This window comes from Borostomias antarcticus (genome assembly GCF_949987555.1).
Source record: "Borostomias antarcticus genome assembly, chromosome: 20".
Classification (NCBI taxonomy): Eukaryota; Metazoa; Chordata; class Actinopteri; order Stomiiformes; family Stomiidae; genus Borostomias; species Borostomias antarcticus.
Window position 1 is genome coordinate 10,134,585 of NC_140253.1, and position 18,479 is coordinate 10,153,063.

The window sequence follows — 18,479 nt, forward strand, 5'->3', positions numbered from 1 at the left end:
AAGTAGGCTAAGTAGCCCAGATTTCATTTTAATTCAATGGTAAGTTCGAACCCACCCGAGGCGAAAAAAATGCCCTCACGGACACACGCTGTAGCAAATAGAGGGGGGAAAGAATGTCAAAACTCGGCGTATAACGAATGCCTTATTACACCATTGAAACAGCGGGACACAGGTGCGCTCCGTTGGACCTCAGCAGTCCAGAGGTCACGTAACCGGTCGTTCCTGTTATTGAGGGTTATGTAGCGAGCGATGTTAGCCTGATCTCCTGTCAAAAGGGCAAATCTGGCCTTGGGGAAACAGAGGGAGAGACAGAATCACCAGGAACAAGCCCGTGTATAAAAGGTCAACAACGTTGACTCTATTGAAGCCAATAAATGTCTCGGATGTCTTGCCATTTCACCGCAAAGGGTAAGAAGGCCCGTCAGCGCTTGTTTGAATATGTGGAGATGATTAAACCATGAACTTAGGGTGCTTAAGACACAAACATAAAGTCGTAGGGTTCAAATGGATTACGCAGGCCTATCTGCAATGGGTGTGGGCGCATAGGCTGAAATGTCTGTCTGCAATAGTTATTTCAAGGAAATAGCTAACCTACATTTCAGATGCCTATAGGCCTAAGTTGAAATGAAAAAAGATATGTAGGCTAATCATCAACAACAACAAAAAAAGTTATAGGAGAAAATGCATTATAATTCTTATGATGTAGGCCTATCATTTCACATGGGGGCCAAAGAACAACGACGCCATGGGCAAAAGTGTTACAGATGCGAGTTGAAACAGCCTTCATAACCTGTCAGTTCATTTCAATTAACAACTTGAGAAATACAATTATTCATTAGCATATTTAATTCATTACCCAGCCCATTCTGCTAAATGTTAACGATTATCGAAATCGATCACATCACTGCAAGTTTAGCCAATGTAAACCAATTCGTTCTAAGAAATGACGTCAAGAAATGTCAGAAGGCATTTATAGTAAATTAAGAGTTTCGTATTCGAACTTCACTTACAGCATATAGCCCATATCGGCCTATTAGTGAATGCGCTTTGGCTGCATCAAGGCCTTGAATCAAATTTTCCAGTGCTTGAAACAATCAAATTCACGGATCAATTGCTGAACATATTGCATAGGCCTCTATAGTGTCTTATTAATATAAGTTCAACAGAGGAGGACTCGGCGTCACGGCTGTAAATCTATCACAAACAAGCAAACTGGATAAAAAAAATAAAAAAAATAATATCTTACTTTCTTCCCGGCGCGGTCAAGCGCATTACGTGCGTAAAAGAGGACGGAGGACCAATTGTCGTCATAACTGTGATGCATTTTGAGTGGTCCTCGTTTGGAACAGATGCCAGGCCACATACTGCTCGCTCTCGTATAGCCGGCGGTGGTGTATCGTGTCCACCGTGAGCGCACTTATTTCGCTATAGTGCGGAATCCGACCCCGCGAACGCATGCAGACAGTCGCCGTATTTTGATTTGCACCCTAATTGACCCAAATAAAGCCGCAACACTGACAGGGGTTTCTACCTAGCCCCGGAGGCACGCGCGCGCAACTGCACTCACATGTAGGAACACACGCGCGCGCAAGTACACACACACACACACACACACACACACACACACACACACACACGCACACACACACACACACACACAGACACACTACGCAGCAGCATCAGCGGAGGCAGAGAGACTCCGGGAGTAATGCTCCTCTCTTTAAGTAATCCCATTTGCTATTGTGCTCGTCCAATCGCTGGATGCCATCGGCTCATTAAGCGTTTGACTTGACTCGCGTCCCTCTTTACCACCGCCCCTCTCTCTCTCTCGCACGGGCGCCACGGAGCTCCTCGTCCCGGACCCGTTTCGTCATTTTATTGCGGAGGAACGAGAACATCGTTTGAGATGGTGCTTTGGAGCTTTGGCCGGGACGCACGAAGAAGGGAACCGTTTCGCTTTGCGTAAAGAAACGTCCACCGAGAGGGGATACGCTGGACACGGGATCTGGACCGTTTTAGAGACTGTTGTTTTTTTCTTCTTCTGTAAAGTAAAATATGTATGACAAGGCGGCAGAAAACCAAACTCCGACACCGTCGAGGGGCTCGTCTTTTTTCATCGAAAATCTGCTTCGCTCGAAGATAACCGAGGAGTCTACCGAGGCCAGCGGGGATGTTACAGCCGAGGAGAGGGATGATGTGACGGTGTACCCCAGCCGAGTACTAGCCGACCACCATGGCCAAGTGCGCGGTCAAGCATCCGCTGGCGACTACACGGAGTATTCCCCTCGTAGAGAATCGCCTTTAGAATGGTACAGTGGAGCGGCTGCCTTGAAGCTGAAATCTCTGGAAAGACCCAGAAGTAAGTACCGCATTTGTCTACCAGATGAGATAATACAGGCTACGTCTATGATGTAAACCTGTGATTATGCGCCCTGTCACCTCGGTGTAACGGAACTCCCGTTGGACAAGCCTGCTGCATGAGCGCTGCTCAGCTCTGAGGTCACAGCCACGGAAGTAATGACTGCGCTGCTGGCACGTTTACTTGCTGGTCTCTAGCCTACTTTAGATTCGTGCTTCATTAGGTAAAACCAACAGAAACAGCGACAGCGGCGCGGCCCCGCTTTCTTTTCGCCGGTGCGCCATGCGGGCTTTCCAAACTCCTTAAAGGCTCAAGGGTGCAAATGGTTTGTCCGATTCGTTGACCCCGCCGGGGCGAGGGACACCGGGGCCTTGTCTCGCCTCTGTAGGTCGTGTAGGGTTCAAGGCGTATGCTAATATGCTGTTTGGCCCATTTAAGGCCTGAATTAGGCTGGAGCTTAAACGTGATCTTACTATATCCTAGGTATATAAGATTAGCGTAATACGCCTTTATTGTCATACACAAGAGCGCGTGGACGAGCTCTCTCCAACTAGGCCACTTTACGCACGTGATATTGAGTGGACATGGTCGCCATTATGGTTTTTTTTGCCACTCCCTGCTGTGTTTACCGTCCCATTCCTCCCACACCATCCCCAAACAGCCCTCTATTCTAAAACCATACAGTCCTGTTATGCTTTACTTTACAGCAGGAATTGCCGTGTCGTTTAGAGATCACTGCATTTAATGCCTAGTCTGAACTTGACTTAGTAATGCTCTTTGTGTCTAATCGTTTTACCCAGGTCCTAAAGAGGAGACCAGGAGCTCAGAGGACCGTTGTTGCTCCATATCAACCAGCGACAGAGATTCCCCCGCGGTCTCCGAACCAACTGATGGAAGTGAGGAAACTGACCGGAAAACCGGGGACAGCAGCCTAACGGACGAAAACGACGACAACCCAAACGGCTTTGACGAAAGGTCGGACCAGGACACCCAGCGGGACTCGAACTCGGCCCGAAAGAAGAAGACCAGAACCGTTTTCAGTCGCAGTCAGGTCTTTCAGCTGGAGTCCACCTTCGATATGAAGCGGTATCTCAGCAGCTCCGAGAGAGCCGGTCTCGCCGCTTCGCTGCACCTGACCGAGACGCAGGTCAAAATATGGTTCCAGAACAGACGGAACAAGTGGAAGAGGCAGTTGGCTGCGGACCTCGAGGCCGCAAACGTTCCCCATTCGACCCAACGGATAGTCAGAGTTCCCATTCTCTACCACGAGAGCTCCACGCCTACGACGATGGGCTTCAACCTGGGCATGTCCCAAATTTCGCCACCTTTGATGGGGTTCTCGAATTCAGTGAACTACCCACTCTCCTCGTTCGCTCACTCCATGAATATGCTACGGTCGCAAGTGACCGGCTTGGTGTAGGCTAAATATTAGAGGCGACCATTTACCTTTTGTTGTTCATATCATTAGGCTATTCTATATTGATACCGAAACGTGCAATAACTCAAATGGCGGCAGAAAATAAGTAGGCCTAAATGTTGGCTGCATCCAAAGAGAAGGACTATTGGCTACATTGGACATGATTATACACACAATATGTTAAGTGTTCATTTTTTTGTTTTCATTTCAAAAATGCTCCTTGCAAAATGAGTAAGCAACCTCAATAGGAGATAGTGTTTTAAGCATGCGGGGGCGGGGAAGGCTGAAATGTGTCAATGTATGTTTGAATAGCTACACACTTATTTTTGCAAATACTTTTATATTCAAAGCCACAGTTTTACAACTTTGTCACTTTTTCACATAGGTAGGCTGTAAATAAAACCAATCACAAGGCCTGAAGTGTACCGTCTTATGTGTCCTCCTGCTGGATCGGATCAACTGAGGTCAATTCTTTATTTCAACAGAAGACAAATGCATAGTTCACAATTAGCCTATATGACCCCCAATAAACCAGGATCAATGTCAAATGACAGAGGATTTGTCTGTAAGGGAAAAACTAAGATAATTTATCTTTTTGTAGAATGGGCCTACGTCCTATAGGCCTACTTCCTCGAACACGCAACGCATTAGCAAGATACGATGCTGCTCACAGTGATAACATTGTCAACACAAAGTTTACTGGTTGGACAAGGTCTATAGGCTACATTCGATATTGTTTTCAGAGAGTTGTGCGTCCTGCATATAGGCTAACATAACCGATAGCACATGTAAAATATCAAGATTTGTATTGTGTTTTTCTTGAGATTATTTAGGCTACTATGCAGTTCTTTATGGAAAATAAGTATATAATGCAAACATGCAGACCCGAGATCGACGAGGTTCAATCTTATATGGGCACAATTCATTTGTAGGCCTAGCCTGTCCCTAGCTAAACCCTTATATCCATGTAGAAAAATTGGTGGGACGATGATGAGGATTCAGCTGGTCCCTCTGGTGACCCTCCCATTGGCCTAAATTCGATTTCATGACACCGCCAGCATGTTGTCAAAGGTGGCTACTCTAAACGCCTGTAGTAACAATCCAAATTCACATGAACTATTGCATTTTGTATTTGGCTTCACAATATAGGCTGCAGACTGAGCGCTGCGTAATGAAAATATTGATAGGCTACAGTCACCGTGTTCAAAGAGAAATCCAAAATAAAGTTTGATTACTCAAAGTATAAAGGCGCACGTTAGGCTTCTTGTGGAATATTAAAACTGACTTGCCTACTGTAATCATGTAATAGCCGGCTGTAATAACGTTAAAACAGCCGTTTATGCGGCTTTCAGATTAGTTTGGAGACTGCGCTATGAGTGCAGTCCAGTTTGAGAATGGGAGCGAGCCAACTGGTCCGCATTATAATGAAAACTAGATCTCCGTCGAGTCTTTGGATATTTTAAAAACAATAACTGCATTCTGCAACAATTAAATATTTAACAGAAGTATATATATAGGCTATATAGGCTATATATATATATATATATATATATATATATATATATTATATAGCCTATATATATAGAGAGAGAGATCTTGGGGAAATCAAAGCCTTCCTCCACCCTCAACAGAAAAGGAGTGGCCGCTGAATTTGGCCTCAAGAAAATATTGTGCATTTGCTCAGTTTGATTTGATATAGGCTACTAACAACCTTAAGGGATCAAACCTGCAATCTCTATAATGTTAACACATCATGAATAGGGCTACATTGACCCACATGGCCTATTCCTCAAATGTAGGCTTTGAAATATTAATAACGAATCATTTTATATTCTGAATTTCGTCTTAAGGCACCCAGATGTCTCAGTCAGTCTCAGAAAACCCCCCACCAACGACACCCTACTCCCCACCCCACCCCTTGCTGTAATTGGCCCTCGCTCTACGCGCTCCTCTTGACCAATAGCTGAAGACAAACCACGTTCCATCCGGTCTGCGGAGTACAGCGCGGGGCAGAGCATCGCGAGCTCGCAGTGCCTCATCTGTGCGTGGAGCAATGGTGTTAGGAGAACCGAGAGGCCAGTAGAGTTTCACTTTTAAAAAGCGCAGTGTAGGTTTTTAGCCTACATTCAGGGCGGGGGGAATCTGATTCACGCATCTGGAGAATAATGAACAAGGCGGACGCACCATGCCGACCCGCCGCCTCGCTAAAATTCACCATTGACAATATCCTAAACCTCAAGACCAGCGGCAGGAACTTTGACAGCTGTCACTCCGGTCGGCCGCAGAATGACACGGGCGTGCGTAAAGACGACGATTTCCATCACCGCTACGAGGACCGTGGAGTTCAACGGAGGCAAGACTCCGAAACGAGACTGCACGAAACCGGTAAGCATCACTAGCCAACGGATAGCCTATATCTATACACGACAAACATTGTGCGTCGATAAATTATGCTTTTGGTAGCCTACATTTGGTCAGACATAGGCCTAATAAAATGTGGATTACCAATTTCAGAGTCCGTCGCCGACTGTAACGGGACTACGGAGGCCGTCATCATCAGCCGGGAAGACGCTCTGAAGATGACGGACACGCGCTTCGATAGCGGAGACAGCTGCGACGACTGTCCTACCACGACGGTCCACAAAGTGGCCGGCAAAAAGAACAAAATAATCACGAAAAAGAAAACGCGCACCATCTTCTCCAAGAGACAAATCTTCCAGTTGGAATCTACGTTCGATATGAAACGGTATCTCAGCAGCGCCGAGCGCGCCTGTCTGGCAAGCTCCCTCCAGCTCACCGAGACGCAGGTCAAGATCTGGTTCCAGAATCGAAGGAATAAATTGAAAAGACAGATTTCTACTGAACTCGACGGACCCAATAGTGATTTCTCCGACGCGGTGAAGCCAGTGGTCCAGCTGCCGGCACTCTACAAGGAGAGCAACCGGCTGGGACGGTGCTTGTTGCCGGTGCCTCTGCCCATCGTCTACCCGGGGAGTAGCACGCCTTACTTATGCTTCTCAAACGCCAGCAAATACTTCAGCCTTTACGAGGGCGACGTATGATCTTCGGTTTTGCCATGAAAAGAGACACTTCGCGTGACATGCCAATTAAGCATTTTTGGTGGGTGTTTTTTGATTGTGGGGTGACCTGTCACCGAAGCAGGCTTGGGGAACCCTGAGAAGAGACTGAGGACTAAGCATATCATATCACATTAATGAGACAAGTATTTATTGAAAGAAATCAACGAATTTAATAAGATGAAGTTGATACATTTGGAGGTTATTACAAGGTAGCTTTAGGTTATACGATTTAGTGAGGTAGGCTATATTAGGCATAAGCCTAAACAGTTGCTTACCTATTCAAAGCGGTTATAAACGATGTTAACATTTGTTATGTATGTTAACAGCTAACTATTATTAGTCTATTATGACTAGACGATATTATTATTATTATTATTATTAGCCTATTATTATTAGGTTATTATTAAACAGCATTACAAGCAGTCTCGAATCCGCCAAAGAGATTTATATTTGCATGCATTTAGCCTACTGTATACTGTATTTTTAAATAATGAAATTAACAGGCTTTGTATTTCAATGAATGTAATGGATATCTTATTTTATGTTATACGCATGCATGCTTAAGGTTTTATTTCAAGTAGAACAAGCCTTCTTCTTATTTCGCCCCAGTTCTGGGTTACACTATTTACAGTATTTACTGAAACTGTCATTAAAAACGATCATTTCAGAATTATTCAGTTATTACATACATTTGCTTCAAGAGGAGCAGTTTCATAATATTATTAAATGGCAGACAAAGGATAGCCTACTTTATGTTGTAACAAACAAAAGTCCACTAATCCAAACAGGAGGCTAAACAAAACAAGAATCTGCTTATCGCTGACTGCTCATGCCTCGGGCATTTTAGGAACACCAAGTACAAATTCATTAAAGAGGCTTCTCCAACATGGCATCAGCCATAATTATTAGCCTATATTAAATCGAACGCATAGAAGGCCCGAAGTCCCTAAGTAACTTTAACCCTACGAACGAGGTTAGAGTTTTCATTTGGTTTTCAGAAGGACTTGAATGTGGAGGAATTCGGTATGTTTAATTATAGGCGGGCCATTGAGAGGTAAAATGTAGTAGGCTATAAGTCGAAATCAAAAAGAAAAGGGAGCCTCAGTTTAATTTAGTTATGATTCCAAATACAGTGAACGTTTTTGGTATGGAATTCAAACGCCTTCAGCCACGGCAACTACCGTGAGCACCGTGACCTACATAGGCCCACGGGCCTACCATTCATTCATCTACCGTTAGCACCGTGACCTACATAGGCCCACGGGCCTACCATTCATTCATCTACCGTTAGCACCGTGACCTACATAGGCCCACGGGCCTACCATTCATTCAGATCGCAGAGAGATGGACAACAGATGGACCATGAGAGCAATGGCCGCGAGCGGGGCCAGCGCGGGTCAGCATCTTCGCGTCTGCCGCACCGACAGTAGTGTTACATTTTCGATGGTTTAATAGGTGTCTTCACTCACATTTAAGTGCAGTAGGCCTATGGGTGTCTGGTGTTATCTTTAAAACATCCCGGTAGAACATGAACCTAGAAATGAATGTAGGTCACAGACAGGGATGTAGTGGTGACTGAAGAAGTGAGTGTGCTGTAGCAGAAATGTTACCGTTTTACATTAGTGGTGTTTAAAGAAGGGGGTATGGTACATGGATAAAGAAATGCTCCCTATACCTCCATATACCCTCCACTAGGCTACACCACTGGTCACAGATAAATGAGGTTGAGTAGGTGTTGGAGGATTCTTGAGTGGACCTGTATAAGCTTGGTTTCAGTACTTCTAATTTTCTTTGAGAGCATTCATTATATTTGATATGATATATTATGCATTATTTATAATGTATATAGACAAGTGTGGAAGACACTCACAGTAGACAATATATTTGTAGTATTTTCCTTTTTATTGAGGATATTGAGTCAGAATCTTACACCCGATTCATCCGTTTCTAAAACTTGTTGAGTAAGATTCAATCCACAACAACCACACCTGCGCACAATTGCATGCTTAATCCAAACGAACAAACCACAGAAGATAAAATCCACCTCAAACACAACTCAACCCTGATCGCTTGATATCAACCACTGTTCTATATCAACAAATACAGCCCACTGTAGAGGACTTCTGGGCACTGTAGATTTTTTTCTGTGTGTGTGTGTGCGCATGTTTGTGTGTGTGTGTGTAATATGACCTGCTCTTTTGCCCCCACTTGACCCGAAGTGCACTTTGCCACTCCACCAGTCTGCTGAACTATAGATTTAGTGTCTCTAACCAATCAGAAAGGGACGTCATTGCAACATGGACGCTGCCTGATCGCCACCCGCAAAGCCATCACTTCCTGTTCCCCCCTCTCCTCTTCCTCCTACTCCCCCGTTTCTTGCTCCTCATCCTCACCACCCCCTCTCCTCCTCCCCCTTCTTCCTCCTCTGTCAATCACGATGCACACATCTTGGGGAAGCACAGAGGACGCACAAATCACTACACCCAGCCCATCAAAAGCCTGTGTGCGTGTGTGTGTGTACAAGCTTGTACTTAAGGAGCAAAGAGGCCTGTGTGTCATAGCCGCCATGTCTCCCAGATCTCTCTCCTCCTCGCCAGACCCACACCGCTGCCTACCCAGCATGCCCCGGGGCGGGGGCAGCCGGACAGGGGCGCGTGATTGGCGGGTGCTAGGTGGAGAGGCGTGACCACTGCTATTCATCTTGGACCGAGAGAGCGATGGCCGCGAGGCGAGCGGCAGCACGGGTCATCATCATCATCATCATCATCATCTCACAGGCCCTCTCCACCACGACGCGGTACGATGGTCTCTTGGGACGGCGCCCGTCGCACCCTAGCGTTACATTTTTCGACGACTTAATGTTTCTTTTAATGAGTGGGCCTGGAGAGGCTCGGTTTAAGTAGATCCTATTCGTATTTTGCTTTGAGGGGATGCTAAAGACAACTCTAATGGAATGTGGAAACTAGAGAAATAATGAATGATTATATTTCATATGATATATTATTCATAGGCTGGTGTGGAAGACATTCACAGTAGAGACAGTATATTTGTGGTATTCTCCCTTTCATTGAGAACATTGAGTCAGAATCCTACACCTGATTCATTCATCTGTTTCTAAAACCTGTTTAGTGGGATTTAATCCACAACCATAGCTGTGCGCGATAGCATGCTTACCCAAAACGAACAAACCACAGTCCTAGATGAAGATAAAGAGGTGTGGTCACTGCTATCCGTGCGTATATGCATCTTATTGACTCCTTACTGCTCTCTCTGGCTGAGACTTTCCGTCTCCAACATGATTTGTAAACGGGGGTAACGCTCCGAGAGGAATGTGAAACACCTGGAGTGCAGAATTCTATAAGAACTTCTTTTTTTTTATCGTCTCCTATTTCTGCCAGTGATGAGAATGTTCCGTGCATATACAAGTAGATATGCTAAATCTAACGTTTCTCACCAATAGTCTCTCTCTCTCTTTCTCTCTCTCTCTCTCTCTCTCTCTCTCTCTCCCTCTCTCCAATTCTCCACCCCCTCCCTTACTCCTATTTCCCCCACCCCACCCCTGCCTTGTCAAAGCTCATCAATAGAATGTGTGCACTGAGGCCCGAGTGTGTTGTGTGTAGGTGTGTGTGTGCGTGTGTGTGTGTGAGACAGAGAGAGAGAGAGAGAGAGTAGTGATGGCCACATTCCAGACAAGCCTCACCACACCCAGTGAGTAAGAGATAGAGAAGCATAGCGTGTGTATGTGTGTATGTGTGTGTGTGTGTGTGTGTGTGTATGTGTGTGTGTGTGTGTGTGTTCAGCCGGATCCATCTGATGAGTTTATGTTTGTGTTCAGACATGCTTTTCTATAAGACCAGGGTCTCGGGGGTCAGGGGCAGCCGGGCAATGTGTGCTTTGAAAGACGTGACAAGAACAGTGTGTGTGTGTGTGTGTGTGTGTGTGTTTGTTTGAAAGAAAGACATATGTGCATATTGTTATGTGTATGTGTGTGTTTATGTTTGAGAGAGGGACTGTCCAACTGTATAACTGTAAATCGTAACAATAGGGTGTGTGTGTGTGTGTGTGTGTACATTCTACCCCTTTCTGCATGACTGGAAGGTGGGGCGCTGCCATTAGTTTGACCTCTCCCAATCATCTGACAGGGGTCGTCGTGGGAACAGACCTCTGATGTCTAGGTGACACAGGAAGAAGAAGAGAAAAAAAAAGTTGGTCGCCGGCTGGTCTGGACTTTCAACGGCCAAATTATCATCCATTGGAAAACTAATATCGGGAGGTTCATTGTTTGGTTCCTGCATTCTGATAGGCCGAGGCTATGTGTGTGTGTGTGTGTGTGTGTGTGTGTATGTGTGTGTGTGTATGTGTATGTCTGCAATGCAATGCATGTGCACACATGTTATAAGTATGTGAAAGGGAGCATGCATGCACATTTTGTGTTTGAGTGTGTGTGTGTGTGTGTGTGTGTGTGTGCGCGCACGCTTATGTGTGTGTACGTGTGTGTATCCCCTGAGGAATCTCCCAGTCCCGAGGGACATTTGAAACCAGAACTACATGACACAGCACATTACAAGGTAAACAACGAGGCTATTAGTTAGGGCTGATATACGAGAGGGGGGGGGGGGTGCAGGTTGGGCCTGTCCAACATCCCTGAGAGAGTCTGAGCATGTGTGTGTGTGTGTGTGTGTGTGTCGATCGAGAGTCTGAGGGGCTATTGATCGTCTCATTTAGCAGACATCTGCAGCTGTCCATAATGTGTGGTGCTTGAGGAAATTGAAAGTGGGCCAGGGGGGTGGGGGGGGGGGGTGACGAGCCCCCTGAAAAATGAGAGAGAGACGGAGAGGAGAGAGGGAGAGTGATGGGGAAACCAGAGTGAGAGACTGAAAGACTGTGTGTGTGCGTGTGTGTGTGTGCGTGTGTGTGTGAAAGAGAGAGGGAGAGACTGAAAGACTGTGTGCGTGTGTGTGCGTGTGTGTGTGTGTGAAAGAGAGAGGGAGAGACTGAAAGACTGTGTGTGCGTGTGTGTGTGTGTGTGTGTGTGTGAAAGAGAGAGGGAGAGACTGAAAGACTGTGTGTGTGTGTGTGTGTGTGTGTGTGTGTGTGTGTGTGTGTGAAAGAGAGAGGGAGAGACTGAAAAAGAAAGCACTCAGAGGTGTAGGATGCGTGTGAGTGAGTGTACCAACGCCACTGGGGAGGCTGTATTTCAATACCGTGTGTGTGTGTGTGTGTGTGTGTGTGTGTGTGAGAGAGAGAGAGAGGGAAAGAAGGCGAGCCTGAACATGTGTTTGTGTATTGTATGTACCGTACAGTAAGTATGGGTATGTGTGTGAGCGCATTGCACACATACTGAACACACACTCACCACACTCTATTCTGTATATATTAAGCCATTTGCATTGTGCCTTTCTTTTTATTGGTCATATTGTATTTTGTATTTGTAGTGTACTTTGAGTTAGCACTGTTTTTTTTGTACTGCACTTGCTCTGTCATGTCTTTGCACTGTCCTGTCCTGCACCCTGTCCTATGTCGTCTGCAACAGAGTACTGTATGCCTTGACCCTAGTCACATTCCTACTGTAGTATGTGTAAGCCATGGCGAAATATACAGATCTTGAATCTATGTGTGTGATCATGTCTGTATGCATGTTTATCTGACGTGTGTGCGTCAACATGAGTGTTGTGCCTGTGTGTGTGTGTGTGTGTGTGTGTGTGTGTGTGTGAGAGGGCACATCTCTCCTGTCTGATTAATTTGTCCGGTAGGTCGGGGCCGAGCTGTCAAATCGCCATGACCTCACCCTGCCATTTACCCCGGGTGACAAATTATGACCAGTCACTCACCATTCAGAAAGCAATACGTGACAAACACTTTATAAACACAGTTATCGTCATGCATAATTGATGACGCGCTAGTGTTACATTGATTGGAGTGCTGTCTACACGGCTTTTTGGATGGGGGGCGGGGGGAGGGGGGGGGGGGCTTGCAGACGGAGGGATTGAAAGGGTCCAGACGGGGGATTAGGCAGAAGCATTCAGCAGCTCAAATATCGATAAGCTAAGGAAGTCCTCTTCCAAACATCTTCAATGTGTTTTTTTTTGCACATCAAGCACACCCAACGTGCATGCGTACAGGTGCGTGCTCACACACGCTCACACGCTCACACGCACACACACGCACACACACGCTCACACACACACACACACACACACACACACACACACACACACAGTTTATCAATTAAGGCGCTGGCCTCTTACACCTGTCCCATACATCCTGTGGCCTTTACACCCTTGTCAGGATAATGTGCCATTAATGTCAGACTGAAAACACATTATTGATCAGTCAATAGTTAGGGATGGAGGGATGGAGGAGAGGGAGGGAGAGAGAGAGAGGGATGGAGGGAATGAGGGAGGGAGGGAGAGAGAGAGAGAGAGAGAGAGAGAGAGAGGGATTTGGGGCGAGGAGGATATCACCACCTAAGGGACAGCAACACTTATCTGTAACACCACAGAGTCCGTGCGGCAAAGCGCCTGGTGTGTGTGTGTGTGTGTGTGTGCATGTGTGTGTGCATGTGTGTGTGTGTGTGCATGTGTGTGCATATGTGTGTGGCGTTGACATGTAATACTTGCTGCGGTTTCACACGGGCCAGTCGATACGTGTCCATTAACGATAGATAAGTTGTCAAGAGTCCCTCTTCCTTCCTTCCTCTCCTCTCCCCGTCTTCATCCTTCCTTCCTCCCTAAAGGATCCTCCCTAGATTTGTGGAGTCTGGACCGGAGGGCGCAGTTATTCCTCTCTAAATGTGTCTGTGTGTGTGTAAGTGAGTGAGTGAGTGTGTGTGTGTGTGTGCGTGTGTGTGTGTGTGCGCATACGCATACAGTATGTACGTGTGTGTGTGTGTGTGTGTGTGAGAGAGCACATGTGCTTGTGAGTGTGTGTGTGTGTGAGAGAGCACATGTGCTTGTGAGTGTGAGTGTGTGTGTGTGTGTGTGTGTGTGTGTGTGTGTTGCCGCCCACAGTGGTGTTTCAGTACCCATTAGTCTTACGTTACTGTCTTCTCTGGGCTCCATTGATTTTCTCTTGTCTGTCATACTTCATACAGTCCCCCCCCCCCCCCCCGCCCACACACACACACACACAAACGCACACACACACGGATACCAGACAGTAATGTGGATCAGGGTACTGGACCTCTGCTAGGCGTTCTTGTGTCTGTGACATCTCGTGACAGCGTCTAGTTATCATTCCTGTGAAGCGCAGGATGCATACTGCTCACTCACACACACGCAGATAATGCGCTTACAGACGTGCTCACGCAAGCACATACACACAGACACAAACACACACACACACACACACTACAAGCCACACCTTAGTCTTTAGAAGTATTACAGGATGCCATCCAAATATAAGGAGTGGAACAAGCGTGTGTGTGTGTGTGTGTGTGTGTGCAGGTGATATGAAGGCTTCTACAGTGAATGTGACATGATACAAGACAGCACCCCTATAGGGAACATATAGTAGGGAAACTGGTACCATTCACACTCACACTTACTGGTTCAAAACAAAGAGCTATCCCCTCCCCCCCCCTCCCCTCCCAAAACATGTTTAGGTTATTTCAATATACAAGAGGACAGCCATGCAATTCCTCCACAGCACAGTGTTCTGAGCATTACTGTATGGTAGACGCTGCTTTGATTGAGTGTCCATAGAGAATATAGAGGTGGTCCTAGAGAGAGAACGAGTGGATTGGAACGCAAGGGACACAAAATGCAGCCCAGTCCCTCTGCTCCGACCCTGGGGTGAAGAGGGTAGATCCTAGGTAGACAGGCTGGGTCCGGCTAGTCTCTTGCAATACCAGACAATTGGAGATCTCCGCCTTCCGAAGGTCTGGAGAGAAACACAGCCATAAGTGCGGTTATTGCAGAAACAGACTCAATAACAACAAATTTTCAGCGGAAAAGACGTTTTCGCCGTTCTTCCGACTGGATTTGGCCAAAGTTTGATCTATGTTTTGTTACGCTGATTGGCTGAAAGAGTATATCTGTCAAGGCAAGTACTCCCGTCCACTCAAATCGGAGTCTGGCTTCCAGGCTAACGTCAGTAACACAGAACAACAACAGAACACTGACGCCAACACAATTGTAGTCTTTGTGCAGTTGAGGATCCACTATTCCTCAAAGTAATCTTATTTTCCTCTGTTTATGTCATGTTAGTTTCTCTTTCTTTCTTTCTTTCTTTCTTTCTTTCTTTCTTTCTTTCTTTCTTTCTTTCTTTCTTTCTTTCTTTCTTTCTTGTCTCCTCCATCGTATCTTCCTCTCTTTTCTACTTCTTCCCTTCCCTCTCTCCTGTTCCGTATCTCTCCTCCGTCTCCCTCTATTTTCCCTCCGTCCCTCTCATTCCTTTCTCTATCAGTTTCCTACTTCCTTCATGGCTCCGTCCCATCCCTGCTCCATCTCTCCTTCTCTTCTCCACCTCTCCTGTGTTCCCTCCCTCCTCTCGCCCCAGTCTGTGCAGATGAAGCCCTGGAGCTAGCTGATCTCAGGGGGCCCCGAGACCCTACCAGCCCGGGGATCCAGGAGTCTCTAAGTGCTCTCTAATAGCCCCCCCCCCCCTCCCCCGCCTTCGGCCCCACCCCCATCAGCCTGCGATGCAGAGAAACCCAACGCTCGCCCCGAGGAAACAAGACGTATAAATAAATAACCTGAACAAATAAAAGACGCTGTGTCCGCGCAGCCACATGCGGCGTCGGGGCGTGCGCTCTAGCGTGAATATGGACCGGGGCGGTGAAATATTGATGGCGCTGGCTGTGGGGATTGTCGCGACTAAATGGTCAAAATTCACAACGCCGCTCGTCCGAGACGATGAATGAATCTCCCAAGGTGGAGGGCCGGTGGAACAACCAATCCAATCAACAAGCACTTCGGCCGAGTTCTACTTCTTGGTGTCATTTGCATGGACGTATTAAGAGAACTGGAAGATGACCGCCCATTCATTCCAATGAAAGTTGCGCAGGAAGCAAACTGAACGTGAGATTTCTACTTCCTGTAGACCACAGCACATGCGCAGTTGTGTTTTTTCTTGGTCCCTTTTTCCACATAGACCAAAGACACATGGGGAAAGGAACAGCTGTAAACTCTGGCTCCTGGTTAGCCTGGTTAGCCTGGCTCCTGGTTAGCCTGGTTAGCCTGGCTCCTGGTCAGCCTGGCTCCTGGTTAGCCTGGTTAGCCTGGCTCCTGGTCAGCCTGGCTTCTGGTTAGCCTGGCTCCTGGTCAGCCTGGCTCCTGGTTAGCCTGGCTCCTGGTTAGCCTGGTTAGCCTGGCTCCTGGTCAGCCTGGCTCCTGGTTAGCCTGGCTCCTGGTCAGCCTGGCTCCTGGTTAGCCTGGTTAGCCTGGCTCCTGGTCAGCCTGGCTTCTGGTTAGCCTGGCTCCTGGTCAGCCTGGCTCCTGGTTAGCCTGGCTCCTGGTTAGCCTGGCACCTGGTCAGCCTGGCTCCTGGTTAGCCATCCTGATCATGTGAGCTCCCGTTCTGTTTCTCTTCGCAGATCAATCACGCTCCCATTCGACTGAGTTCCACCCGGCGAATATTTGCCAGGCCAATCACAACCCGTTTGATGCGGTGATGTGATGACTAACCCACATGTCATTTCTCTGATTGACTCAAATGAGTCACTTGACCTGCAATACCGAGCTTTGCCACTGCGGCCAAATCTCTCCACAGCCCAGGGCCACATTTCCCAAAGCCATCGTAGCGCTACGTTCATCGTAAGATACGCCATAACCTCTCCCTCTAGGTGGCGCATCGTTACCCAGAGCCTTCTTAGGCTAAGGTGTACCTTGGCTAAGGAGGCTCTGGGAAACAGCTCTTCCCAAGGTACATTGTAAATCGAGCTTACGATGTTCCTTCTGAAGGTACCTCTTAAGCCCTCCCTGGAGCTGATGCGCTGTTTCCTAGAGCCTCCTTAGCCAAGGTATACCTTACCCAAGGGACACTTTCTTAAGGGCGGTCTGGACCCATCGTAAGCTGTCCCTTAGCGATGCGCTCCATTCATCGTGTTATAGTTTTAGCCCGGTTAAAGCTAAATTATACTTTTAGAAAGGAGAGTTGTAATATAGCGCACATCTATCTACCCTACCTACACGAATTACATCATTAGTGTACAATAAAAGGAGAGTTGCAATATAGCTCACATCTATCTACCCTACCTGCACATAGCCTACATAACACATCACAGGAATGTTGTCTTTTTAAATTGTATTGAGCCATATAAAATATAGGGACTTTCCATAATATAAATTCAACACTTTCTTATGTAAAGGAGCAACATCGTCTCATGTAAAGAAGCAATTTGATGGCATATGGCTTTTCTGGCTGTCTGTAGGCTACCCAACCACTATATAGGATACCGACAGATATTAGGCGAATTGATTAATCCAATGAGGCCTTCGAGACTTGGCTGCTTGGCTGACATTTCGGAGTGGATGACGACACATCACCTCAAGCTCAATCTGGACAAGACTGAGCTGCTGTTCCTCCCGGGGAAGGGCTGTCCGCACCGGGACCTGGCCATCACCATTGAAGACACAGTGGTGACCCCGACTCGGACTGCGAGGAATCTGGGTGTGACCCTGGATGACCAACTGTCATTTTCCTCACATGTCACATCCGTCACACGTTCCTGCAGATTCATGCTCTACAACATCAGGAGGATTCGCCCTTTCCTCACTAATGAAACGGCGCAGGTACTCATCCAGGCCCTGGTCATCTCCCGCCTGGACTACTGCAACTCCCTCCTCGCGGGGGCACCGGCGTCAGCCATTAAACCTCTGGAACTTGTCCAGAAAGCTGCTGCTCGCCTGGTGTTCAACCACCCCAAATTCTCCCACACAACTTCCCTCCTCCGTTCCCTACACTGGCTCCCTGTAGCGGCTCGCATCCAGTTTAAAACTCTGGCGCTAACCTACAGGGCAATGAAAGGAACAGCCCCCTCCTACCTCCAGGCCATGGTCAAACCCTACATCCCCTCCCGACCACTACGCTCTGCTACCTCAGGGCGACTGGTTGCCCCGTCACTCCGAGGCTCCTGCGGTCGATCGACACGGTCACGGCTCTTCTCTGTCCTGGCCCCGCAGTGGTGGAATGAGCTGCCCACTGATGTCAGGACAGCAGAGTCGCTGCCCATCTTTCGTCGCAGGCTCAAAACTCATCTCTTCAAGAAGTACTACAACAATCCTCCCACCTAAGCACTTATTATATTATATTGCACTGTACTTTAGATTGTGATTCTTGCACTTTGCCTTCAGCACTAGATTATGCTCTTAGTCACTTGTTTGTTTTAGAAAGAAGATGCACTTGTGAGTTCTGGCAAGTAGTAGTACATTGGCTCTTCCTACGTTAAATGCAATTATTGTTAGTCGCTTTGGATAAAAGCGTCTGCTAAATGACTGTAATGTAATGTAATGTAATGAGACCCATAGTAGGGTAGACAATAAATCAAGGTCCCTTTCTATTTAAGCCTAATTTATACTTCATAAAACGGCTCATGGCTCATGTCTCATGGCTCTTGGTTGCCATGGAATGGAAGCTAAAGACAATGCCCAGGCATTCCATTCCATGGCAACCAAGAGCCATG

General features: G+C 47.1%; 2 protein-coding genes across 2 annotated transcripts; both read left to right on the plus strand.

The window, feature by feature from the left end:
• Window positions 1-2,055: 2,055 nt before the first annotated feature.
• On the plus strand, window positions 2,056-3,779 carry hmx1 (H6 family homeobox 1; the record flags this gene model as incomplete). The annotated part of the gene is made up of 2 exons (XM_084454662.1): window positions 2,056-2,359; window positions 3,160-3,779. The coding sequence occupies 2 exons, from the start codon at window positions 2,056-2,058 to the stop codon at window positions 3,777-3,779; spliced, it is 924 nt and encodes a 307-aa protein (XP_084310788.1).
• A 2,162-nt stretch (window positions 3,780-5,941) lies between these two features.
• Window positions 5,942-6,838, plus strand: hmx4 (H6 family homeobox 4; the record flags this gene model as incomplete). The annotated part of the gene is made up of 2 exons (XM_084454663.1): window positions 5,942-6,161; window positions 6,291-6,838. 2 exons carry the CDS (start codon window positions 5,942-5,944, stop codon window positions 6,836-6,838), a joined length of 768 nt encoding a protein of 255 aa, XP_084310789.1.
• Window positions 6,839-18,479: the final 11,641 nt, after the last annotated feature.